Source organism: Diutina rugosa (genome assembly GCF_008704595.1).
Source record: "Diutina rugosa strain CBS 613 chromosome Unknown scaffold2_size729309, whole genome shotgun sequence".
Lineage (NCBI taxonomy): Eukaryota > Fungi > Ascomycota > Pichiomycetes > Serinales > Debaryomycetaceae > Diutina > Diutina rugosa.
This window is the reverse complement of record NW_022995199.1, coordinates 81,558-105,536: the sequence shown is the minus strand read 5'-3', so window position 1 is coordinate 105,536 and position 23,979 is coordinate 81,558. Positions and strand designations below refer to the sequence as shown.

The following is a 23,979-nucleotide window of genomic DNA, read 5'->3' as shown; positions in this document are numbered from 1 at the left end:
GCGGAACAAGATTGGTCTGTTTGGCACCGACTTTATCTGCCGGAAGATACACAAAAGACGTGTACATGATACCGCCGAACGGCTCTCGGTGTTTAAGCCGGGCCGAGACAAAACTGAGAATTTGACTCTCGAGGAGCGACATAAGACACTACCGATAATGATCTAAAACAATAGGAGTTGTTTATTCAATCATCTATTTACCACAGGTGCACCCTTCGTCAGTACACTTAGGGCAGGCCGTCTTGTCACACCCGCTGCAATTGCAGTCGGAGGTACACAGGGCACAAACATTAGCACAAGCGCAGTTGTTGTCGTTGCACTCCTTGCACTTCACCTTCAGGCAATTGTCGGAGGAGCATTTGCAACCGGGAGAGCAGGAAGTACAAACATCGTGAGCAGCCATTTTCAATCGTAATACTTCTGTCTACACTGGGTATTCATCTTTACCTTTTATACCCGCCAATTTGCCCAACTAGTTTGCTATTCTCCCCGCTGCGATTATCCCTGCATCACTTGCACCACCCCGGTGTTGGTACTAGTGCCAGCCGTTTGATACGCCCTGTACCCGAATCTATCTCAGATGTTGATTTAGCGGATCCGAATACTGGCAAGATTCACTGAAGTTTTAAACTGTGGGCGCCACAACCTTGGTGGCCCACGCTTATCTCTCCTAAGAAATCAAAGCCGGAGCAAGTAGCAACTTTTCGTCTGTTCTTGGAAGGAAGTGCATTATGGTCCGACGCATCCGTTTGTAAGCGGTCGCGGGCTCACAATTCCAATTCCGATTGTCTGTCCCCCGGTTTTCGAAACCCATAAAAACCAGGCAGAAAAGCCTTAGACGTAAACACGATAGCGATGGCGGACGACTCCGAGGAACCCAGATACCACGGGTTCGAGGATCACGATGATATCAAAGACTTCGCGTCTCAAGTCAACCATGACCCTCGCTTGGCCCAGATTAACCAGAAGCGGCGGGCGCTGATGGTGTCGTCGGTGGGGGGAGGCGCCGATGACGTGGAGAATAACGTGCTGAAGTTCTTCTCCACCGAGGCCGATCCTCGGCTCGATCCCAACCTGGAGCAATTCGACTCGAAATACTGGATGGAGCAGGTTCGCAACTTGTTCGAGTCCAATGCCGATTATTTTAAGCCCAGTACGATGGGTGTCGCCTACCGTAACTTGTCCGTGAAGGGTGCTTCGACTGCCTCTGACTACCAGCAAACTGTGCTGAATTATTTCCCCAAGCTTCTTCTGGCTCTCTGGGACAAGGTGAAGCCCAAGAAATATAAGGAGTATTTCAACATTTTGAACCCTATGGATGCGATTATGGAGCTGGGGCTGATGACCGTCGTTTTGGGTAGACCTGGTGCCGGGTGCTCCACGTTACTCAAAACCGTTGCAGCTCAGACGTACGGCTTTACTGTGGACCCGAAATCGGAAATCACTTACGATGGTCTCACTCCGAAAGATATCCAAACCCACTTGCGTGGTGACATCATATTCTCGGCCGAACTGGACATCCACTTCCCTAAGCTTACCGTGGGGGAGACGCTCGAGTTTGCTGCGAGAATGAGAACTCCCAAGAACCGTGGCCCCGGGGTCAATCGTGAAGAATATGCCAGCTACATGGCCCTGGTTGTGATGGCTACTTTCGGTTTGCTCCACACCCGGAATACTTACGTTGGTAACAACTTCATCCGTGGTGTTTCCGGTGGTGAACGTAAGCGTGTCTCGATCGCCGAAGCATGTCTTAACGGTTCTATCCTCCAGTGCTGGGATAACGCTACCAGAGGTTTGGACTCGGCCACAGCCCTTGAATTCTGTAAGGCACTTCGTACCGCGGCTAAGGTGTTGGGCATTACCTCTTTGGTCGCCATCTACCAATGTTCGGAAGAAGCTTACCGGCAATTCGACAATGTGGTGTTGTTGTACAAGGGTCGCCAGATCTATTACGGGCTGACTGCTGACGCCAAGGAATTTTTCATCCATCAAGGTTGGGAGTGCCCCTCTCGTTCAACCACTGCTGATTTCTTGACTTCGTTGACCAACCCTGCCGAACGTCAAGTCCGTGAAGGTTATGAAGGTAAGGTACCGCAAACCCCCGAGGAAATGGAACAATACTTTTTGCAACTGGACCACTACAAGCGCTTGAAGGAACGTGTCGACTCTTACATTGACGGTGTTAGCCGTGACGAGGCCGTTGATCGTATCGGTGGTGCTCACAGGGCCCAACAAGCCGATCACCTTAAGAAAACACTGCCTTTTACGGTGAATTTCGCCATGCAAACCAAGTATCTTGTCATTCGCAACTTCCAAAGAATTCGCAATGACCCTTCGGTTGATCTTTTCTCGATCGGGGCCCAAATTGTTATGGCTCTTATCTTGTCTTCGGTGTTCTACAACCAGCAACGGATTACCAACTCCTTCTATTTTAGAGGTGCGGCTATTTTCTTTGCGGTATTGTACAACGCTTTCTCGTCTTTGTTGGAAATTATGGCTATGTTTGAATCTCGTCAGATCGTGGAGAAACAGCGAGCGTTTGCAATGTATCATGTTTCGGCTGATGCAATTGCGCTGATTATATCTTCATTCCCTACTAAGGTGATGATGTCGTTGGGTTTCAATATAATCTTTTATTTCATGGTCAATTTGAGAAGAAATCCCGGGAACTTTTTCTTCTATTTGTTGATGACTTTTATGTGTACCATGATTATGTCTCATTTGTTCCGGACGATTGGTGCCATTTCTAACTCGATCGCCCAAGCTATGACTCCTGCATCGGTAATTTTGTTAGGTATTGTCGTGTTCACTGGTTTCGTCATTACTTGGCCCACAATGTTGAAGTGGACTAAGTGGATTTTCTGGATCAACCCTGTGCACTACATTTTTGAATCATTGATGTTGAATGAGTTCCACAATCGTGAATTCGACTGTTCGGTGTTCGTGCCCAGTGGTGGTCCGTACGACAACGCGGATCCTATGTCTAGGTCATGTTCTGCTGTTGGGTCTGTGCCTGGTAGAACCACTGTTCAGGGAACCGATTTCTTGAGACTCTCGTACAACTTCTACAACGCTCACAAATGGCGTAATTTCGGGATTGCTTGGGGCTTCCTTTTACTTTTCCTTTGCACCTATCTTCTTCTTACAGAACTCAACCCCGGTGTGCGGTCTAGAGGTGAAGTTGCCGTTTTCAAGCATCTGGCTATGCGCAAGGCCAAGAAGCTCGCTAAGCAGAAGAATACTGATGTTGAGACTTTGGGGAACAAAATGACGACGAAGGAAAATGCCGAATATGTCGAGGAAGAGCCCAATGAAGTGCAAATTGGCGGTGAATTTTTCCAAAAGCCTACTATGCAAGACGATGGTTTCCCCTCAGGTCAAATCTTTTTCTGGGATAGTTTGACTTACCAAATTAAAATCAAGTCGGAACAGCGTGTTATTTTGGACCATGTTGACGGTTGGGTGAAGCCTGGTACTTTGACTGCGTTGATGGGTGCTTCCGGTGCCGGTAAGACTACGTTGCTTAACTGTTTGTCGGACAGAGTGACGACAGGTCAAATTACTGATGGTTCGCGGTACATTAATGGGCGTCCTCTTGATTCGTCTTTCCAACGTCAAATCGGTTACGTGCAACAAGAAGATTTGCATCTTCCCAAGCTGACGGTTCGTGAATCGCTTCAATTCCTGGCTTACTTGCGTCAACCTCCTTCGGTGCTGAAGAAAGAAAAGAACGCTTGGGTTGAACAAATTATTGACTTGTTGGAAATGCGTGCTTATGCTGATGCGATGGTTGGTAAAACTGGTTCGGGTCTTAACGTTGAACAACGTAAGCGTCTTTCGATTGGTGTTGAATTGGCTGCAAAGCCTAAGGTATTGTTATTTTTAGATGAACCTACTTCAGGTTTGGACTCGCAAACTGCATGGTCGGTGTGTAAGTTGATGCGTAAGTTAGCTGACTATGGTCAATCAATTCTTTGTACCATTCACCAGCCTTCGGCCGTTTTGATGCAATCGTTTGATCGACTTTTGTTTATGCAAAAAGGTGGTAAGACTGTCTACTTTGGTGACTTGGGTCCTGATTGCCAGACTATGGTGAAGTACTTTGAAAACCACGGATCGCACCCCTGTCCTCCTGATGCTAACCCTGCCGACTGGATGTTGGAAGTTGTTGGTGCTGCCCCTGGGTCACACGCTAATCAAGATTATCACGAAGTTTGGAATAACTCAGACGAATGTCGTGCTGTTAAACAGGAATTGGCTGAAATGAGAGAGCGTTTGGTTTCTCGTCCCGTGGATGACCTGAAGGAATCAAAGCAGAAGTATGCTATGCCTATGTGGGCTCAGTTCAATGCTGAGCTCAGGCGTACTGTGACTCAAATTTGGCGTAACCCTGAGTACATATACTCGAAATATTTCTTGATCATCTCCTGTTACATTGCTAATGGTTTCTTCTTCTTCAACTACTCGAAGGACAACAACCTCCAATCGTTGCAAAATCAAATGTATTCGGTTATGATGTCGTACAATAATTTCCCGACGATTATCCAACAGATGTTGCCTGGTTTCATTGAACAGCGTGAAATCTATGAAGTTCGTGAACTCCCCTCGCGTACCTTCTCGTGGTGGGCTTTCTTCACTGCTCAAGTGCTTTCGGAGCTTCCTTTCCAATTCATCGCTGGTACTTTAGCCTTCTGTTGCTACTACTGGCCTGTCGGTTTCTATCGAAATGCCGAAGTCACTCACACTGCTAGAGAACGTGGTGCGTTGTTTTGGTTGTTGGTGGTTTCCTTCAATATCTTCTGTACCACCATGGGTCACTTGTGTATCTCCTTCATGGAAAGTGACCAGAACGCTTCTAATTTGGCTGTTATCTTGTTGACTATGTGCTTGACTTTCTGCGGGGTGTTGGCCGGTCCCAATGTTTTGCCAGGCTTCTGGATTTTCATGTACCGGTGCAACCCCTTGACTTACTTAATTCAATCTCAACTTGCTACCGGTCTCGCCCATGCTCCCATGCACTGCTCTGAGGCAGAGTTCGTTCATTTTAATGCTCCCGAAGGTATGAATTGTGGTGACTACATGAAGGACTTCCTTTCTGCCGCGGGTGGTTTCCTTGAAGACGCTTCTGCCACTTCCTGCAAGTACTGTCAATTCGACAACACCAACGACTGGTTGGCAAGTGTTAACGTGAAGTACTCCACCAGATGGTGGTACTTGGGTATTTTCTGGGCGTTCCCCGTATTCAACGTTTTCGCGGGTGCAATTCTTTACTACATCTTCCGGGTGCCTAAGGGTAACAAGATGAAGAACAAGGGTGGTGAAAAGCCTCCTCCTCCTCCACCTAAGGCCGCTCCCATTACGGAAAAGTCTAACAACCAACTTACGTCAAGCTCTGACGAAACCGTGACTTGATTCAATTCTCCCAATAAAGCATTTGTTTAAAATTAATTAACTAATTGAATAGATAATGTAAAGAGTGCTGGTACAGTTCTAGACGTAAACTCTGCAAGCTGATATTCCCTCAATTGATTCATGAACGTTCATATCACTAGCGAAAATCAAGTCTCCTTTATCGCGGCCATATCAACGACTTCCAATGTTCCCTTCGAGCCAATGACCTCGCCCAATTTCTTGTAGTTGATGGGATCGATGATACCCACCAATTCAAGCTTTTTAGCATCCTTTTCCTCTTCCTCAACCTGGTCGATCAACGGTTTGATGTCCTCTTCATACAACTTCTTTTGTGCCACGGGAACCACAATACGAACCTTCATCTGAGCCCGAGCAATAGGAATCAATTGCTTTTCCACTAATAATTTGATAGCTTCTAACGCCTGCGTCTTGGGGGGCTTATTAGGGTTTAAATGAAACTTCAACTCCGTCAACACCTTCTGAATCATACTGGGAGGATAACGCTTCTTCAGTCTGGGATTGATGCATTTAGTGGAAATGATGGTCAAAAATTCATTCTGCTTCTGCTGTAAGTTGGCCGAACGCTCCTTTTCATTGAGTTGAATTTCACCTTTATTAAGGATTTCGAGAATGATTTCATTCTGATCGATAGTACCGAAGGCTTCCTTCAAGTCTTCATTGTTTGCCACTTGACCCTTGGAAACGTTGGTGAACACTTGAGGGATCTGGAGAACCTCATCAAGATCTTTCTCAACCTTCAGGCGCCAGTCCTGGACCTTGTTCTGGTAACAAGCAATCTCAAATCGCTTTCTGCCTTTCTTCATTCTCACGAGGGACACATTGGTGAGTCTAATTTGACTCATAGGTTGATTAATCAACCCCATGGTGGCAAGACGTTAGTGACGGGATGTGAGATGGAAGTTGCGCACAAACGCATTAAAGGTGATGCTAACCACAGCCTCAGATTGAAGGATACTCTCTTCAGGTTTGCACAGAGACTGACATCAGGCAACAAAGAGTATTGATGTAATCCGTCAATAAGTAGGCTCACTGGTCAATTGAAGGAGATTATGTGAAATTTGGCTAAGTTTTAAAATTGTACGATTCAGATTCTTTACAATGGTTTGAATTTTACTTGTCAGATCTGTCTATTGTGGTTTCGTAAAAACTGTCAAAGTTTAAGCATTTTTGACGACATTAGAAGCGTCAGATTCCTTCAACGAGACGTTATCGGGTTCTTCGAAAACGTCCTTCACTTTACCGTCCTGAATCAAGGCAGCGTATCTCTTGGATCTAGAGTTGCCGAAGAACTTCGAAGCATCGAACAACGCGTCAAAAGCCTTGGAGAATTCACCCTTAGGGTCAGAAAGAATCTGGACATCGCCATTGGCGCCAAGATCATCAGCCCAAGCCTTAGTGACGAAGGGGTCGTTCACGGCAACCACATAAATACCGTCGTAACCCTTGTTCTTGAAGTCCTTGGCGGCCTTAATGTAGCCGGGAACGTGGTTCGCCGAGCAAGCGGGCGAGAAAGCTCCGGGCACACCAACAATGACGTTCTTGCCGTTCTTGACGGCGTCGGCGAGGTTGAATTCATTGCCGGGCGAGTCCTTGAACAAATTTACCTTGGGCACTTCTTGGCCCTTGGAAACGTAGCGGACGAATTGCTTGGGAGCAGCCAGTCTGGATACCGATCTGAACATTTTGAATTGAGTTGATAAAGTTTAAGGAGTGGAGCAAACTCGAAATATATTACTGGGAGAGAACTGGCGCAGCGGTATGCAGGACAAACTGTGGGGAGAGGGTGGGGCCGGTGGATCTGTCGGAATGGGGTCTAATAAAGCTCGGCCGGAGAATCTAGCTAGCTATGTAACCAATGTGAATTCTGTTCCTCTTTCACATACATTAAATCCCTGCATTAAATAGTGTTAAAGCCGTAAGTACATCTTCATTTATGGACTACCCAACAAAAATCGCGGGTGAATTGAATCGCCGAGGCCGGCTTTCCGTTCATTCCGAAGAGTTGCACATTAATTAGTCTGAACTATTGAAAGCTAGTGATATTTAAAACAGGGGTATCTTTCAAACCCACATTGAGCCCGAGCCGTCTATGGACCGTTTTTCCCACGCGCGACTCGACGGTGACACCGACGATGGCAACGCAAGAGGAAATCTCGACTCAGGATGCGCTAAAGCTCTACCGTAATACGCTCAATTTCAACGTTATCAGCCGGTATGATCCTGCCATCAAGCAACTCCTTTACTTTACCTCACATTGCGTGATATACAAATTCCAGGACGAGACATGGACGAAGACCGACTTCCAGGGAACCCTAGCGTTCTACATCCGTGATTTTACTATGCCGCTGGGCCCTGGTTCCAGCTACCAGGATTTACAGCGTTGTTTCTGCTATGGTCTTATTCTATTAAATCGCTCCAACCCGGAATGCTTTTCATTGGGGTTGTTGCCCAACGTCATGACAAGAATGTTTTTCCCCAACGGCATAAACAACAACGGCATCACTGAGATGGACGTCGAGCTCAACGACAACTTAATTATCGTGAAGAACCTTTTGGGCGAGATCTACGGGTTGTGGGTATTCAACGAAGAAGATCGCACCAAGCTATTCAAGTTGCTAGACTATTGCTTGCAAAACCAGACATCGTGATGTTCCGTAATGACCCACTTCCACTGCCACGAACCTAGTGGAGGTTATATATAGTGTACAGTTATCCACAGGACATTTACCTTAAGCTCAGACGTATAGGACACGTGATTCGCTCTCAATAGCTTTGGTGTAGGGTGCAAAGATAAGGTTTATTATTTTCAGCCTGAAAAGTCGTCCTTTGCAATGGCTTTGAATTACCCTAAGTTTGTGTTATTTGGAGATCTGATTACAGAATTCAGTGCTGCGAGAGATGGCTCAGGTCTTGTCGCTTCACTTGTGGATGATTACCGTACCAGGATGGACGTTGTCCTCAGGGGCTATAGTGGTTACAATTCTCGATTTGCTGTGGAAATCCTTCCCCCTATTCTCCAAGGATTGGACAATGTCAAGCTTATGTACATCTTCTTTGGTACCAACGATGCAAACATGTATACCGACAAAATTGGTCGAAAACAAGCAACGACAATCGAGGAATACCTGGAGAATATTGCCGAATGCATTGACTATGCTAAAGGTCGTGGAATCAAGGTGATTGTGGTGGGACCAGCTCTTCACGACGCTAACTTGTCGTACGATTACTTCAAACAGCGCAATCCCGAACGGAACATCACTGGACCCAGCTCTTCACCAATGAGAAATCGTGAGTACTCCCAAGCAGCGAAAGCGGTTGCTACGCAAAAGAACGTGCCTTTTCTTGATTTATGGTTGCGTTTTCAAGAGGCGCTGGGGTATCTGATTGACCAGCTTGACTACAATAATTGGAAGGATTGCCCCAATCTTTCCAAATGGTTGGTTGATGGTGTACACTTTTCCTTTGAGGGATATCGATTATTTTACGAAGGCTTGTTAGAAGTTATCAAGACACTGTACCCCGAGCTAGCTCCTGAAAATGTACCAACCAAGCTCAGATACTATCGAGAGATTGATGAGAGTAATTTGAGTTCCATCTTCGATATGAGCCAATCGTGAACCACCTCCTCCCAATTCCAAACATTATCTCGAAAGATAAGCTGCAATCTACTAGAAATATCACATCACAATAAAGTGAGTATTATTTCATGATCCCGAATTTATCGTTCAAATTGCTTCAATCTGCATCTAAATCTATAGTTGAAATAGTTCTCTTGATTTGTGTTTTTTGAAGTGCTCTTCATGCCTTGATTTTGTTTTTCACGGCTACCTCACTCAGTGTTTTAGCAGAACAAGAAAACCCCACATATGGAGCAGATTGTGCATATCACTTATATACAATAATCGATATTTCGAGTAGTCACAATATCTCAAATACGTGGGGTCAAAAACAAATTGGATTTGGGCTCTCTTTCTTCGAGTCTGGGGTTCGTGTATTCATGGTAGCGCGACGCGCACCTTTTACCCTTCGGCGCTCCTCAAGAGGTAACCTTCGACTCTTTGTGTGGCCTGTATAACGTCAAGCTTCCCCTAAAAACTCCTAGTTGCGTTTGACGGGACAAAGTTGACGATGATGAATGGCAACGGCCCCACCCGTTCGGCCACCGTCCAAGCCCAGCGACAGAAACAATTGGCCCAAGCTCAGGCACAGTCACTGACTCAAGGTAACAATGTCGTGGACAAGCAAGCAAAAATGCCTCAGCATTTTGCTACCACAAGTCAAGAAATATTACAGAAGTATCAGAAGTACCCCGCTCTGATTTCGCTCCATATTTTCGAAAACCATTACCGCTTCAACAACTCACTGGAGTCGCAGGTGATTCCCAAGAATCTGCCTATGATTAAAGATTTTTTGCATCATGTGTTGAAGGAAACTATACCAGTGGAGCTCCTGGAACTTGTGAAGGATTTCAGCATTCGCCTGTATGATGGTTGTCTTATCCTCCAAGTGTTTGACCATCGTGAAATGGTTGAGGTGCTGGTAAAACAACAGAATGGAACCACGGCAGTGCAGAAGAAACCGAAAACATATCGTACATTATTACGACCCACTCAACTTCTGATTTACTACGACCTTTTGTACCATACCGACGCAGCGCTTTTCAAGTTCCATGACCCCCTTTCACTTCAAATGGAGCTGGAAATTTTGACGCTTACCAATCGAGAATTAGATTTGCTGACCCCGCTCAACCCTTACCTTTGTGATGATTACCTCAAACCAGAACTGGAATACCCCAAGAAAGTTTGGAACGAAGAGAAAGGAGATTATGACCTTGTGTTCAGCCATCGTGAGGAAACCAAAAACCCTATTCGTAAGCTTCATCAAGATGAAATTGTTCTCCATAAGCTGTCAGATTACGAAGAAATCATGTTGCTTATGCTGAATAAGTATAAGAATGATAACACTGAACAAAAGCTTGTCGTTGTTGGTCAACCAGCTATTGCGGGAGCAGTGCCGCCAGGGCTGACGCTGCCTCAGAAACCCAAAGAGAAATCGGCTAACGCCACGCCACCGCTGCAGTTGAACCGGGTGCCTTCGGTCAAACTGGTGCTGACGGGGCCGCCACGGTCAACTGGGCAATTTATGCGGTTGCGGCTTATTGAAGAATACCGCAAACGTAAAGACGCTAAACAAGCTGCTCAAGTTAAGGCAATTAATCAAGTTCAGCCGCAAGGCATGGCTCCTAATGTGAATATGGGGGTGATTGGCGGTCCTGGTGGCCCCAACTCGAACCCAAACAATTCGCTTCCAGCACTGATGGGTGGAACCCCTCAACCACGCCCACAAATAAAGCAAGAAATGATGCCGCAACAGCTACCACCACAGCAACCACCGATGCCCCCTCAACAACAGCATCCTCCTCCCCAAATGCAACAACCCCAGCAGCAACCACCACCGCCACCACAATCACAACAGCAACATCAACAAGCCTTCGCTCAACAACAGAACCACCCTCAAATGAAACGTCAAAAGGTTTCTGCGGCTCAAGTTGCTGCGGCTCAACAGCAACACATGAACCTGATGCCACTGACTCCAGCTGTGGGCCTGAGCATGCCTCTGTCGATGGGTACCCCGGTGATGCCTTCTGCAAATGGAAATATGATGCCGCAAAGGCCCCAGCCACACCCGCAACTGCAGTTTATGGATTCTAACACGGGCAATAACCCTGCCAATCAGAACCAGAACAATCCTATGCCTCCACAAATGATGCCGAACATGGGAAATAACCCTGGGCCCCAGCCTCTGGGACCTCCTCAAGGGCAACAGCGTCCAAGTGTAGCTCAGCTGCAACAGCAACAGATTCTCAACAATACTTTGTCTCCCGAAGAACGGGCAGTCTTCAGACAATTGCAGCTTAAAGTTCAGGGCTACCAGCAGATGGCCAATACAGGTGTGACGCCCAATGGGCAACAGTTGACTCCTCAACAGAAGCAAACGGCTATGAACCATGCTCGCGCCTACCAGCACCAGCTCATCCAAAAATTCCCGCTATACTTCCAAAGAGTGAGCCAATTCCGCTTGCTTCAACAACAGCGCCAGCAGCAACAGCAGCAAAACATGATGAACCAACAACAGCGCCACTAGTGCGCTTGAACATATTAATTACTACCCGATTGGGATTGCGACTTTCACAGTCATGTATCACTAAATACCATTATTCACGCGTTAATTCACAAGAGAAATTCATACTTCGTATAGAGTCGTTACTAGCCCAGTTCTTGGGGGCTACCGAGGTACGCCAACGCTAAGATCGTCACAAGCGAGTAAGTAGCGCCACGAACAGCCTCGGAGGCAACCCGACGGAGCAACGACGACTTCTTGGAGAGAGTCGGCCGCTTTACACGTTGGTGGTAGTCGGCATCGTCGTCGTCTTCATCGTCATCTTCGCTGTCACGACCGCGCTTGGTCCCTGCCAACAGCTTGAGCTGAGGGGTAGGGGGAGGAAGTGAAGGAGCCGACGACTGGAGATTAGGGTAGGATGAAGCACTGCAAATACACCACTTCTGCGCAGCAATGTCGGCTCTCAAATCAGCAACTTCGTCATTGTCGCTGAAGAGATTGTCCAGCGAGTCCACCAGTGAGGCCAGCAGATTTTCGGCCAGATGGTTGTCGTAGTTCGTGGAGGCGACAACAAAGTCAAGGTCGTCAATCGACGACGCATCACTGTAGGGGCTCACCAATTTAGTGAGACCAACGTCATGGTCCGACAGGATTTCGACCGACGGCGACTTCCGACCATAGGATTCCCGCAAAAGCTGATCAAACGAAACCTCACTTTCGTCGTTCAGTTCGTAGGAATTGTCGTCACCGCCGGACGCTACCAGCAAGCCACCATCAGTAGGACCCACCTCTTCCACGACGAATTCTTCTTTCTGCACCTGACGCAGGTCGAGACTATTGCCGGTTACCGTCAGGTCGTGGGCTTGCTTCGAGAACACAGAATCGTTGGAGGTGTCAACGGCGTATTGGTTGGTGACAGCATCAGGGAAATCCAATTCGAATTCAACGTCGTCGTCACCATCATCGTCGTCTTCGTCAGAGTCATCCTCAATGACAATGCTGTCAGGGGTATCCTTCGTCAAGTCCTGCTTGACTTCACTTTCCAGCTTCTCCTTTTCTTCTGACGGCTTCGGCGTAGGCGTGGAGCTCGACAGCTTCGTCGAGCCGATAGTCAGCAGTTGGGTATTAGTAGTGTTGATGCTGATGTCCGCCTTGTCCTTGGAAGCCTGCTTTTGAGGAGTCGCTTTCGGTAAATGCTGAGGCGGGGGGACATTCGTGGGGAAGTTAGGCAAGTCCACCGAATCCAACACCAAGTATTCAGCCGTCTTCTTCACTTCAAACCAGCGGCTAATGCGCTTTTCCGAACCGTCTTCCCATTTGAAGTTCTCCCGATCAAGCTTCTCCACTGCGGATTTATACAAAAAGCCGACAAAGTCCCCCGGCGACAACACTAACGGTTCCGCACCCACAAGGGTTTGGTTCAAAAAGGTACCGAACTTCAGTCCAGGGTCCCTGATGCACCATTGGCCCTGCTGCCAGTGGACTTCGGCGTGGATCTTCAGTATGCGAGCGTCGTCAAACAACAAGTTGGTGAATTCGGGGGAGGTCTTCCGGCGCTTCAGCAGCCGACCAACGATATGAGGTTCGCCGTCTTTGGGCTTTGGAACGGTACGTTTGGGGAACATGGTGTCGGGGTGGCTTGCACGTGGTGGTGGGCTCGTTGCGTTTAAATAGTGATCCCCCCCCACTCCCTATTTACCGTTATGTCCTGCACACGGGAGATAAGGATAGTCGAGAGGTTAGGGGCAACAGCTACCCCGAGGTGATCATGACATAGGGGGGTTGCTACGGTGATGGGCGTGGAAGGCCTAGCGTTCAGGCCATTATTACCACAGTGACCAAGCACTTAATCTTTTCCGAAAAAGGTACGTAGAAGTGTGACGGTTGTCGGTGGCTATTGATCCGGTTACTAGCGAAGGTCACAATAACAATGGGTGGCGGTATTTTGGTAGACGGCACGTCACAACACCGCGGGGCCGGTTAAGCTGCCACAACAACAGAGTCTCTACGAAGCGGTCGTCCCGCGGTATGACCACTTAAGGCGGATTGCGAGCTCTGTTTATTGTCGCTTTAAAGATAAGCAGTGACCATGGCCACAACATGTTTGATGGTGTTTATTTGTGGCGTTGTGGGGTCGTATTTGGGGTGATCGAGATTATTAGAAGTATCCTTATTTCCGTGAATGTCGTCGTGACTTCGGAGATCGAAAGCCGCACACCCCAACCTCTTAGACAAAACACCGACTTCATCTTGCACACAATGTAAGCACTACTACCGTGACATTGGGGCTTAGTCTTCTCAAAATTCCTACTTGACAGTTAGCCGGTTTTTTCGGTCGCTTAGTAGTGCCTAGTATAGTTATTGTGGTGCCCACCGCTCGTACGACCCACGGCGTTATCCCTAAGGCGCGAAAAACCTCAGTCGTCATGTCAGGCCCGGAGGTGTTTTATGGCCCCAAGCCACTAACACCGCTCAATGACGAGATGAGACACGGGTTTGATGAGGAGTATAACCTGGAACAGGTGCTCCTGGTACTTGCCCGGCTGTTTTTCATCTACTATGACGACAAACGGCACAATACCAATGGCAACCCCATTACCGACGATATGAAGAACCTGCCTAAATACTACAAGAATTACCAACCCATTACCGATTGGAAACTGCAAAAGGGTCAAAAGACGATTCTGGCGGCGCTTATCTTGTGCCTCAATTTGGGCGTCGACCCTCCCGACATCGTCAAGACCTATCCGTGTGCCAAAACCGAGGCTTGGGTCGACCCTCTGGGATACTCCGAGACCAAGAAGGCGTTGGAACAGATAGGTAAAAACCTCCAGACTCAGTACGAGAATATCTCGTTGCGGACAAAGTACAAGCAGCTGTTGGACCCATGCGTTGAAGACGTAAAGCGCTTTTGCAATATTCTCCGGCGGAATGCTAAGGACGAGCGAATATTGTTTCATTACAATGGTCACGGGGTACCTCAGCCCACGCTGCTGGGTGAAATCTGGGTGTTTAATCGGGGCTACACTCAATACATCCCCATCTCGCTCTACGATTTGCAAACTTGGCTCGGGGCCCCGGTAATTTTTGTTTACGATTGCAATCTGGCCGGGAACATTGTCCACAACTTCAAAAAGTTCGTTCAGAAGCGTATTGACGACGACAATGACGGAAACCATGATCAAGCGGCCCCGCTGCCGACACTGGCCTACCTCGATTGCATACAATTGGCCGCGTGTAAGTCAAATGAACTTCTTCCGATGAACCCTGAACTTCCTGCAGATCTTTTCACTTGTTGCTTAACCTCACCAATTGACATCTCTACTAAATGGTTCATCATGCAACTGCCACTCAAAAAGCATTATTATGACAAATTGCCGAAAAACCTGGCAGGCAACGTTATCATCCCCGGCAAACTTACCGACCGTCGGACGCCGTTAGGTGAGTTAATATGGATTTTCACGGCAATTACTGACACAATTGCGTGGCTGCTGTTGTCACGTCCCATCTTCAAGCGCCTTTTCCGTCAGGAATTAATGGTGGCGGCGTTGTTCCGTAACTTTTTGCTTGCCAAGCGAATTATGCCTCACATGAACTGCAACCCCATCTCTGATCCACCTTTGCCGGAAATCGTTGCTCACCACCCCATGTGGGAGCTGTGGGACTTGGCTATTGATCAAGTGTTATCACAATTGTTACACGAACAGGAAAACAAGTCACCTGAGCCCAAAACGGCACCCGCGCCCGTACCGCCCCCGACAATCATGCCACCTGAAAATGGGACGGAAGCTCGGCGTTCTCTGAAGCTGGGATCAGTTTCGGGTCCGTCACAAACTTTACAAAAAGCGTCGGCTCCATCGCAAGCTCAGATCCTGAATAACTACCAGCATCTGTCATTCTTTGAACAACAACTTACTGCATTCGAGATGTGGCTTAATTACACTGGTCCTCTGCTGAAGGAACCACCTGAGCAGTTACCCATTGTCTTACAAGTGTTGTTATCGCCGGTACATCGTTTGAGAGCTCTCATTCTTTTATCAAAGTTTTTGGACTTAGGGCCTTGGGCGGTATATTTGTCGCTTCTGATTTGCATTTTCCCATACATTCTCAAGCTTTTGCAATCACCCTCGCAGGATCTCAAACCTGTACTCATTTTTATTTGGGCTAGAATTATGGCAATCGACTATAAGAGTACGCAAGCTGAGCTTTGCAAAGACAAGGGGTTCAACTATTTCTATGTCATTTTGAACAATCCTCAGGCAACTCCTGGTGCAGCCACTGCGAATGGAGCTCCCCTGTCTACCCCATTGGTTGAAGACCACAAAGCTATGAGTGCTTTCATCTTGACGTTGTTCATCAAAGACTTCCGCAACGGCCAGCGCCAGGTATTTTCATCAGAGATAATTGGAAACTGTTTGAGTTACATTGCTCATCTGGAGAACCCGTTATTGCGTCAATGGTGTGCTTTATTGTTATCTCAACTTTGGGCGAATAACGTCGAAGCGAAACGGATCGTGTTCCGGGAAAATGTCATTGGTGACTTATTACCTTTAGTCAATGACCCTATCCCCGAAGTTCGGGTTCTGATCATTATTGCTTTCACGACGTTTTTGACAGATATCAATGAGCCTTCGTCCCGTGAAGAACTCAAGCATCAAGATCATCGCCTTGCTGCTGCCACTGTTGGGCTCGCCAATGACGGGTCGCTGATGGTGCGGAAAGAGCTTTTGTTCTTTATGCACAAGTTCATTATGATCTATGAGAAATTCTTCATGGTGGTGGCTTTCAACCAGCTTGAGGAAGAGATTGTGCTCATTGAGAACCCTGACAATCTTAATGAAGCTCGGAAGAAGTCGCCTGCCTATGGGCTGATTTTCTCAAGTGTGTGGAAGGCTCTCCTTATCTTGCTGACGGATCCTCATTGTGAAGTAAAGCAACTTGCGGAAACTTTGATCGATATCATCATGCTCAAGCTTGCCGAGTCAGAATTAGGGCTGTTGGTGAAGGAAATCCAAGAATTTTTGGTGAATAATTCCTCGATCAACATCACCGAGGCATTTAAGAAGCAGGCTGCTTCCCCGGTGGTGAAGTTACAACGACAGAATTCGAGTGGTCTGATGAAGGCACGGAATGTACCATTAATCAATGGCGCTCATCCACAGCGGCGTGTAGCTCTGGCGCAACCACCAAAACTGTCGGCATCACTGCAACTGGATGCCCTGTCAATCATGAAGAAGATTAGCCTTTCGAATTTGTTTAAGCTGTTCCATATCAGTGATGATACCCACGAGTTGAAGCTTCCAAAGGTATTCAATCCCAGGCCGTCGCCGATTAATTATCACCTGCAATACCAACCGTTGACACCGTTCTTCACTAAACGGGATTTCCTGAAACCGCCTCAATTCCCCGAAGAACTGGGCTTCTTCCAATACTCACTGGAATACTTTCAGGAACCACAAATGCTGAAAAATGAGCTGGAAGAGGCTGGGCTGGTCGAATACAATCGCCTGTTGTGGCGTCGTAATCGCAACGAGCAAATTATCCAAGAAACTCAACCGCAAAAGGAATTGGCGATAAGAGGCGACTGGAACCGAGAAGTGCGTGTCTTAGACAATAAGATGCCTCCGAAGATTGTTAAATTCACTCAATTTGAGCGTATATTGGTGGCAAGTGATGAACGGGACACGGTGCTGGTGTGGGATTGGCAGTCAAACCATTTGGTTCAACGTTTCAGCAACATGAACCCGTTCGGCACCAAAATTACTGACATCAAATTCATCAATGAGGATGATCAACCATTGCTTATGACAGGGTCGCTGGACGGCTTGGTCAAGATCTACAAGCATTACCAAAATCCCGACCACGGGATCGAGTTGATTGCAGGGTGGAGAGCCCTCACCGACATGTTGCTTTCGACTAAGCTGATTGGGCTCATCAGTGAGTGGCAACAAAGTCGTGGTTCCTTATTGGTACTGGGTGACGTCAAAGTGATCCGGATATGGGACGCCCAACGAGAAATGTGTGTTGCTGATATTCCTGGGCGACTGACGCTGGCAATCACCACCTTGACCAGTGATCAAGTTGCTGGTAATATTATTGTCGGCGGCTTTGATGATGGTACCGTGCGTGTCTATGACCGGCGCATGGATGCCCGTGATTCCATGGTCCGCAAGTGGCTGGTGGCGCCACAGCCGCTGCCCCAGTTCTCCATCCGCAATATCCACATGCAACGGGGCGGGTTCCGCGAGCTTGTGCTGGGATCAGTGAACGGAGAGGTCCAGTTGTGGGACATCCGCCAGACGCTGTCGCCGGTGGTGACTTTCTACAACACTGAACCGCTCATTCGACTGGTCGACGTTCACGAGCACGCCCCCATCATCACTACGGGGGCCAAGCTGGTGAACGTGTGGACGACACTGGGCGACTTGTTGAGCACATTGAGCAATCCCCGCGACTCCTATCTCTCCAACAACACCAGTCGCTACGTTTCTTCGACGACCTTCCATCCGCACCGCATGGTGTTGGCCACCAACTACAACCAAGACAGCCACATCAACGTCTACAATTGCGTCGATGTCATGCTGGAGTATTAATTTTGAGAGTAATTTTGAGAGTAATTCTGAGAGTAAGAGTATAATCAGTATAGTGCGTATATACACATTCAGTCATTAGCCCTACAAAAATTCCGCTTTCAGTCTCTGTAAATAGAGCGGAACTGTCAGCCCCACCGCCGGTCCGCGCGCATTTCGGGACAATATCGGACGTTAGACGATCCTCCAATGATATTGAGCGTTGGGACAGTCCCAATTGTCTCCAAACCGTTAATTTTGCCACAATGAAAAATTCTTTTAGGTAGTGAAAATATAGTCAATGAATTTTACCAATATCATCTCAACCTAGTTACCCCAGGTTTGATTGTTGAGAGTGTCTCGCTTGTGAATACCCGTCGCTTAACGACTCCGCAGAGGTTATGATAAGTATGCAGGAGCATCGGGTCTCCAGTGGTGCACGAGTGTAGCTTGCAGCGATCGTCTCGATATAGTGCATCTCCACCGGGTGGCGACATACAGTGAAAAATCACGCCTACAACTGTTCACCGCGTACGATGGCCGATGACAATCCCATCCCCATGTGGCAGAAGATGATCTCCGCGTGTCTGGGGCTGCTAGTGACCCTGGTGGTGGTGACACCGTTCGATGTCATTCGTGTCCGGATACAACAACAAGAGTTACTCGGTCCCGGCCCCGCGTTGGTGTGCAAAGAACCTCAAGGCCGTCCCCCGCCGCTGGCACCGTTCTGGGCCACCCTGAACTATTGCCATGCCTGTGATTGTCAGCGCATCACCTCCACCTGGCAAGGTATGAAGTCCATCGCTCAGCGGGAGGGGCTCCCCACTCTCTGGCGGGGGCTCTCGCTTACCCTTTTCATGAGCATCCCCTCCAACATCATTTATTTCACCGGCTACGAGTTTATCCGTGACCATCTGCCCATCTACCACCACTCGCTTAACCCGTTGGTGTGTGGTATGCTTGCTCGCACAATATCGGCGACGCTGGTGGCTCCGTTTGAGTTAATCAAGACTCGATTGCAATCGGTACCGAGCACGGGAACCAGTGGAGGCATGCTCCGTAAGCTTTGGCGTCAAACTCAGGCTGATGTTCGAACTAACGGGTGGCGCACATTATTCACCGGGTTGACCATCACGTTATGGCGGGACGTGCCGTTTCTGGGAATCTACTGGCTTGGCTATGAACGGATCAAAGCTTACATTCGCCGTCACACCGACCCGCTGAAGAATAGCCACGTGTTTATGAACTCGTTCATACTGGGATCGCTCCTGGGACTGGTGGCAGCGATTATGACTCACCCGTTTGATGTGGGTAAGACCAGACTTCAAATTGAGGCCACCCATCTGGGATCAGCGATGTTCAAGTTCTTATGGCAAATCGGCCGTAACGAAGGTATCGGTGCGCTCTACGCTGGGCTCACTCCCCGGGTGATGAAGATTGCCCCCGCGTGCGCCATCATGATTTCGTCCTACGAGATTGGCAAGAAGTTCTTCATGACTCATTAACATTTTTCATTTTTGCATTATACCATTATTCACACATTACATTTACATCGACCCCCACTCGGCGGCGGGACTCATCATCGGGTCGTCGATGAGACACGGCGTTTCGGCAGGCTTGTACTGATGGTAGGGGTGGTCGCGGACTTTAGGCACGTTGCTGAGATCGCCTAACACTTTGTCGGACCACGGCGCTTCGTCACTGACGTTCCACCCTTGTTCCCGCTTGACTGTGGTGCCAGTGGTACCAGCGGTACTGTCACTAGTTTCCCGTTTAGGTGGGGGTCTGGTGGAGTAGGCGTTCTCGTCATACTCTTCCCAAGTTGCGTCCAACACTGCCTGAGCGTTTTCCTTGATCCACCCTTCAATGCGCTCGTCGGTATCGTGGACCACTTGACCCCAATGGAGTGTGAATTGGTCCACCAGCTCGCGCAATTCCGAGTCTATCGCTCGCTTCAACTGTTGCTTGACAAAGCGGAACGAGTTGAGGTTCTCTTCAAGCAGTTCCTGGAGCTTAGTGTTGTCGTACGACTGGGGCCCGTTGCGAATCATCGCCTGCTTTGCTTGTTCTTGCATGTGGTAGCGGTCTTTGCCCAAGCGACGTTGCTTGATTTCCCGGTCTCGGATACACAAAAGCGTCAGATGGAGCGCCTCAAAGTCGTCGATAGCACAGTCGAAAAGCGTTGAGTAGGCCATGAACATGCGGGTGAAACGAAGGGTAACCTTTTCGGTGTCCTCGGGTAAGCCGCTGGCCCAGGTTTGCCAATCAGCCAACATTTTGTCGTGGAGACCGGTGAGCTGGCGGTGTTGAGCAATCACTTTGGCCACAGTAGCGTCGAGACCCAACGTATCGATGAGAGGAGGTTCATTGGTTGCAACCAATCCCCGGGAGCTGCCACGCCGAAACGGCCACCGCCGTGGCTTACTGACAAACGAGTGGACATCCAGTCCTTCCTTGGAGTGGAGCAACAGCGGCTTGGTCAGAAAGTACGACAACGCTGACGACCCGGTGCGGCCACTACCAACGGGGTAGAGCGACAGTTCGGATGAGGGGAACATCGTCTTCTGCGATGAAGGGTGACGAGACGATAACGACATGTTTGCGATTTTACTTCACTTGCCGTATACGCCACGGTACTTATAGACTAAGTGGAGCAGAGCGAATGTTTTGGTGCAGCCATTTCGCTACTCTGGAGATTTTGTATATAGTGACGGGTGTAGCCATCCACCCCTTTCGGCAGAGGATACACTGCCTTCACCGTAACGACAGTTTACATTTAGACAAGAAAAAATCGATAAGAAATGTGTAATCGTTGAATTCTATCATGCTATTTTGGGGAGATCACTTTTTCGAAACCTCGTCGATGTGGAGACCAGTGACGTCGGCGACCTTCCGGCGCAACCCGGCCACGGTGTCGTTGACGAACTGCTTCAGGTGTTCGGCGCCCTTCTCGACGTCATCGACCAACTCGTGGGTGTGCTTAGCCAATTCCAGCAGCTTCGCCGCCACTTCGGGGAAGTTTCTCTGCTCGACCTCCCAGAGGTAGTGTGTGGTGTTGGCAAACGTCTGCGGCAAGAAGTAGCGGAAAGCGACGGTACCAAACAACACTGGCAACGTCACCTTAGCCACCACACCGTGCTTACGGGCAGCAATGTTACCCGCAAGCCCGGCGATAAGAATGTAGACAGAGTTAGGGAAGAGGTCTTCCTGGCGAGCGTGTAAGCCCAGCACCGTCGACGTCACTTGACGTTCAGCCGAGTTAAGCGACGAGTAGGCCTCGTCACCCTTCGATCTCAACGTCAAGTAGACATCCTCCAATTCCTGGCGTACCGAGCGGAACACGCGTTCGAGGAACCGCGCCGATCTCACCAGGGTGCCGTCAACCACCGTCGACGTGCCCACCGCTTGCACCTCGGTGCCGGCGGCGGGGACAACCGATCCCGGCTTGGGGACGACGTTGGCGTCGTCCTCGTAGAAATTGCGCTTGCTTTCGTTGCGGACAACCGCGTGCAGCTGCAGGGCCCAGAGACCCGCCACGACGGGGATACCCACCTTGACTATCCGCAGCATGGTGTGTTGGTGGGGTGTGTGTGGTGAGGGCCTATTGGTGAATCGAGCGGTGCGAAAAAAGGTTCACGCTGCAGGCCGTGTACTGAGGGGGGCGAGCGATGGCTTAAGGTGATGCAGGGCGAGTGCGGCGTCTGCACTACTATACCTTCAATCCATGCTATCACGACAAGCGCTCCGGCTAAGGACATTCCTGCGAACGGTGGCGCTGGCCACGGCTCGGGATCCTTTGCTTTCACCGTACCGAAATAATGACGGCTCCCTCATCAAGGGTACCAACGCCAAAGAGGCTCGTCTCGATGACCGCACCTTACAAGGATGGCAAACGAAGAAGTTGTGTCTGCTTCCAGATGAGGTGGCCAAGACGATAAATAACAACATCTTATCGCGAGCTATCCCCGCCCGGTTGAGAGAACGGGCAGCTAAAATCTACCAGGCGATCGAGAAGGAGCAGATCCAAAAGGCTCCCGAGACCGCGCTTGACTGTGATGCGTTCATCGGGGCTCTTTTCCTCCAGAACTACTCCCATGCCCATCAAATCTTACTTGAGCTCCAGCAACGGGTGGGCAAGGACAACTTTAACCCGCGGCGAGTGCTTGATGTGGGCTATGGCCCTGCCACCGGTATTGTCGCCCTTAACGATATCATGGGTCCCGACTGGGTTCCGGAGGAGAAGGAAGCATACATTGTCGGTCGAAATAATTGGGAGATGAAGAAGCGGGCGAAAATCATCTTATCTCGTCAAGTAAATGAGCTTTACGGGGGTGATGAAGATGCCGCCACCACTACTGAAGCCGAAGAGATGGCTGAACAAGAAGCTGACGCTGTAACTGAAGCTGAAGAAGAAAACGAGTTTCTCGACGATTACGTGGGTCCCATCGCAACTTCCAAAATCCATGTGCGTACGCGTTTCCGGGATCTGTTGCCTGTCACCAAGAAGTACGACTTAATCATGGTGCATCAGTCGCTTCTTTCGCGGGAGTACTCTTTCCCTAAAGATGTCGACACCAATATCCGGCTTTTGCTTCGCTTACTTGCCCCTGGCGGTCACATCATTGTCATTGAAAGGGGTAACCCTCTTGGCTTTGAGACGGTTGCTCGGGCTCGTCAAATCATGATCAGACCAGAATCTCACGTCGGTGAAAAGGGGAAGATCCCCCGTCCGTACATTCCTGGGTCTCAGCGTAAGCCTCAAAGAAACTTCAAGGAAGACCAGATGATCACTGATTTCGAAGCTGAGCTTATTGAAAAGTACGGTGAAGTTGAAGAAGATGAATTGGACATGGAGGCCGACGGATATGATGTTGTTGATATCACCAAGATGACTCCTCCTGATGACGGCCTTAGTCCCACTAGTGTCGACTATCATTTAAAAATCATCGCCCCCTGTTCTCATCACGGCAAGTGTCCTCTTCAGCTTGGGGACCCGAAATATTTCAAGATCCCAAGTCACAAGCACCGCCTCAACTTCTGCAGTTTCTCGAAAAAGGTCGCTCGGCCTAAGTTTACAATGGAGTTGAAAAAGGGGAAGAAGTTGGCGCTTCCTTGGGATAAGCTGGCTGAGGATGGGTTTGGGTTTGATGCTATCCACAAAAAGACGCTCAAGCTGTTGGAAGGACTGGGTCGTCCCGGCAGTAACAACACGGAGGTTGGGTCATACCTGTACGTGATTGCTCAACGCAGTATGAATGATGTGGAAACAATCAAGAAGATTGATAGTGATCGCAAGTACAATACTTATGATGATGTTCCTGATCATCCTGAGCACTGGCCGCGGATTGTCTCGAACCCTCAAAAGCTTAAAAACAACGTCAAGCTTACAGTATGTGCTCCACTGGGTAACATTGAAACATGGAACGTACCCAAATCCTTGGGTAAGCAGCCTTACCACGATGCTCGTAAGGTTGAGCTTGGTGATTTATGGGCTTTAGACAAGAAGGGGGTTGTGGTGAAATCACAAATTCTGGATGAAGTACGTGACAAGCTTGAGGTGTTGTCAAAGACGCAAAAGAAAACGTTCCTCAAGGAGCAACGTAAGAAGAACTTCAAGAAGGTGGTGACCAGAGATATGGAGCTGTTGACGGATGAAGCCTACACTTTGGCCGACTCGATCGAGATGGAAATGGCCCGCACTAATAAGAAACGGTACAAGATGAGACTTTAACCAGGTATGTATATAGTCATGTAAATAGATAAAGGATTTCTCGATTGTACTCCATAAAATTATCTAAATGTCTGCTCGGGTGTTTGGTATTATCTGCAGGACGATACCTCACTTCAAGTGTCCCCG

General features: G+C 48.7%; 12 protein-coding genes across 12 annotated transcripts; 7 read left to right on the top strand and 5 right to left on the bottom strand. All coding sequences in view use genetic code 12, as the record gives it.

Moving 5' to 3' along the window:
• Nucleotides 1-855: 855 nt before the first annotated feature.
• DIURU_004790 (pleiotropic drug resistance family ABC transporter) lies at nucleotides 856-5,412 on the top strand (the record flags this gene model as incomplete). Its single annotated transcript, XM_034157702.1, has 1 exon — nucleotides 856-5,412. The coding sequence occupies one exon, from the start codon at nucleotides 856-858 to the stop codon at nucleotides 5,410-5,412; it is 4,557 nt and encodes a 1,518-aa protein (XP_034010194.1).
• A 146-nt stretch (nucleotides 5,413-5,558) lies between these two features.
• DIURU_004789 (guanine nucleotide exchange factor) lies at nucleotides 5,559-6,296 on the bottom strand (the record flags this gene model as incomplete). Its single annotated transcript, XM_034157700.1, has 1 exon — nucleotides 5,559-6,296. The coding sequence occupies one exon, from the start codon at nucleotides 6,294-6,296 to the stop codon at nucleotides 5,559-5,561; it is 738 nt and encodes a 245-aa protein (XP_034010193.1).
• Nucleotides 6,297-6,590: 294 nt separating this feature from the next.
• On the bottom strand, nucleotides 6,591-7,115 carry TRP99 (Trp99p; the record flags this gene model as incomplete). Its single annotated transcript, XM_034157699.1, has 1 exon — nucleotides 6,591-7,115. One exon carries the CDS (start codon nucleotides 7,113-7,115, stop codon nucleotides 6,591-6,593), a length of 525 nt encoding a protein of 174 aa, XP_034010192.1.
• Nucleotides 7,116-7,565: 450 nt separating this feature from the next.
• On the top strand, nucleotides 7,566-8,081 carry DIURU_004787 (uncharacterized protein; the record flags this gene model as incomplete). Its single annotated transcript, XM_034157698.1, has 1 exon — nucleotides 7,566-8,081. The coding sequence occupies one exon, from the start codon at nucleotides 7,566-7,568 to the stop codon at nucleotides 8,079-8,081; it is 516 nt and encodes a 171-aa protein (XP_034010191.1).
• A 183-nt stretch (nucleotides 8,082-8,264) lies between these two features.
• On the top strand, nucleotides 8,265-9,050 carry IAH1 (isoamyl acetate-hydrolyzing esterase; the record flags this gene model as incomplete). The annotated part of the gene is made up of 1 exon (XM_034157697.1): nucleotides 8,265-9,050. The coding sequence occupies one exon, from the start codon at nucleotides 8,265-8,267 to the stop codon at nucleotides 9,048-9,050; it is 786 nt and encodes a 261-aa protein (XP_034010190.1).
• A 511-nt stretch (nucleotides 9,051-9,561) lies between these two features.
• On the top strand, nucleotides 9,562-11,577 carry SPT20 (Spt20p; the record flags this gene model as incomplete). Its single annotated transcript, XM_034157696.1, has 1 exon — nucleotides 9,562-11,577. One exon carries the CDS (start codon nucleotides 9,562-9,564, stop codon nucleotides 11,575-11,577), a length of 2,016 nt encoding a protein of 671 aa, XP_034010189.1.
• Nucleotides 11,578-11,699: 122 nt separating this feature from the next.
• Nucleotides 11,700-13,178, bottom strand: DIURU_004784 (FHA domain-containing protein; the record flags this gene model as incomplete). Its single annotated transcript, XM_034157695.1, has 1 exon — nucleotides 11,700-13,178. The coding sequence occupies one exon, from the start codon at nucleotides 13,176-13,178 to the stop codon at nucleotides 11,700-11,702; it is 1,479 nt and encodes a 492-aa protein (XP_034010188.1).
• An 801-nt stretch (nucleotides 13,179-13,979) lies between these two features.
• KOG1 (ubiquitin-binding TORC1 subunit) lies at nucleotides 13,980-18,146 on the top strand (the record flags this gene model as incomplete). Its single annotated transcript, XM_034157694.1, has 1 exon — nucleotides 13,980-18,146. One exon carries the CDS (start codon nucleotides 13,980-13,982, stop codon nucleotides 18,144-18,146), a length of 4,167 nt encoding a protein of 1,388 aa, XP_034010187.1.
• A 512-nt stretch (nucleotides 18,147-18,658) lies between these two features.
• MTM1 (Mtm1p) lies at nucleotides 18,659-19,627 on the top strand (the record flags this gene model as incomplete). Its single annotated transcript, XM_034157693.1, has 1 exon — nucleotides 18,659-19,627. One exon carries the CDS (start codon nucleotides 18,659-18,661, stop codon nucleotides 19,625-19,627), a length of 969 nt encoding a protein of 322 aa, XP_034010186.1.
• Nucleotides 19,628-19,669: 42 nt separating this feature from the next.
• Nucleotides 19,670-20,719, bottom strand: DIURU_004781 (uncharacterized protein; the record flags this gene model as incomplete). The annotated part of the gene is made up of 1 exon (XM_034157692.1): nucleotides 19,670-20,719. The coding sequence occupies one exon, from the start codon at nucleotides 20,717-20,719 to the stop codon at nucleotides 19,670-19,672; it is 1,050 nt and encodes a 349-aa protein (XP_034010185.1).
• Nucleotides 20,720-20,963: 244 nt separating this feature from the next.
• Nucleotides 20,964-21,692, bottom strand: DIURU_004780 (uncharacterized protein; the record flags this gene model as incomplete). Its single annotated transcript, XM_034157691.1, has 1 exon — nucleotides 20,964-21,692. The coding sequence occupies one exon, from the start codon at nucleotides 21,690-21,692 to the stop codon at nucleotides 20,964-20,966; it is 729 nt and encodes a 242-aa protein (XP_034010184.1).
• Nucleotides 21,693-21,846: 154 nt separating this feature from the next.
• On the top strand, nucleotides 21,847-23,853 carry RSM22 (mitochondrial 37S ribosomal protein RSM22; the record flags this gene model as incomplete). The annotated part of the gene is made up of 1 exon (XM_034157689.1): nucleotides 21,847-23,853. One exon carries the CDS (start codon nucleotides 21,847-21,849, stop codon nucleotides 23,851-23,853), a length of 2,007 nt encoding a protein of 668 aa, XP_034010183.1.
• Nucleotides 23,854-23,979: the final 126 nt, after the last annotated feature.